We start from the raw sequence: 838 nt of genomic DNA on the forward strand, positions 1-838 counted from the left end.
AACCTTCCTTCCGAGGAGTGGCTGGTGGGTTTGAACCACCAGCTTTCTGGTTAGCAGTCAAGTGCTTTAGCCACTATGCTACCAGAGCTCCTAACTATGATTATAATTTGTATTAAAAAAAAAAAAAGGAAAATATTTGCTAATCTTACCACAAATGACAATGGAACAATCTAATATAAAACCAAAGTCACTGCCATGGAGTTGGATCTGACTCATAGTGACCCCCCTTGGGTTTCTGAGGCGGTATCACTATGGAAGTAATTAATAATTAACAAAAAGACTAGCCATCAAGGTTACTGTGGAAGGATGGGGTTATCATTTCCCAAGCTGGGGAATATGTGGGAGGAGAAGGTCACATGACTCATGGTGGGGCAGACCACACACTCAGAAGCCTCCCCTGCAGCCCAAGGGCTCCAGGTGAGACCAGCCCTTCTCCTTTCCAGGGATCTTCAGGTCTTCCTGGGGAAGCACAACCTTCAGCAAACCGAGAGCGCCCAGGAGAAAATCCCTGTGGTCCAGACCGTGATGCACCCTGGCTACACGGCCGCCACCCACGACCAGGACATCATGCTGCTGCGCTTGGCACAGCCGGCCGTCTTTTCTAACCTCATCAGGCCACTGGCCTTGGAGAGGGACTGCTCCTCAGGCCAAACCAGCTGCCTGATCTTGGGCTGGGGCAAGATGGCAGATGGTCAGTAGGGGGAGCAGGTCAATGGGTGAAGGTCCGTGAAGAGGTGGACCAATGGGTGAGGGCCCCTGAGGGAGGTGGCCAGTGAGTGAGGGACGGGGATGAACATGGACTAATGGTGAAGGAAGGAAGGTTGGGCAATCTACTTCC

At 51.7% G+C, this 838-nt stretch overlaps 1 protein-coding gene across 1 annotated transcript in view; it reads left to right on the plus strand.

Moving 5' to 3' along the window:
- The window catches only part of LOC103211650 (kallikrein-6), a 29,835-nt gene that overhangs the window by 24,115 nt on the left and 4,882 nt on the right, over positions 1-838 (plus strand). The window contains exon 4 of the mRNA XM_007957632.1: positions 565-691. Within this exon, the coding sequence (XP_007955823.1) occupies positions 565-691 (127 nt within the window). The remainder of the gene's footprint in view (positions 1-564; positions 692-838) is intronic.

Source organism: Orycteropus afer, unplaced genomic scaffold, assembly GCF_000298275.1.
Source record: "Orycteropus afer afer isolate SDZICR_OR568_19922 unplaced genomic scaffold, OryAfe1.0 scaffold00766, whole genome shotgun sequence".
NCBI lineage: Eukaryota > Metazoa > Chordata > Mammalia > Tubulidentata > Orycteropodidae > Orycteropus > Orycteropus afer.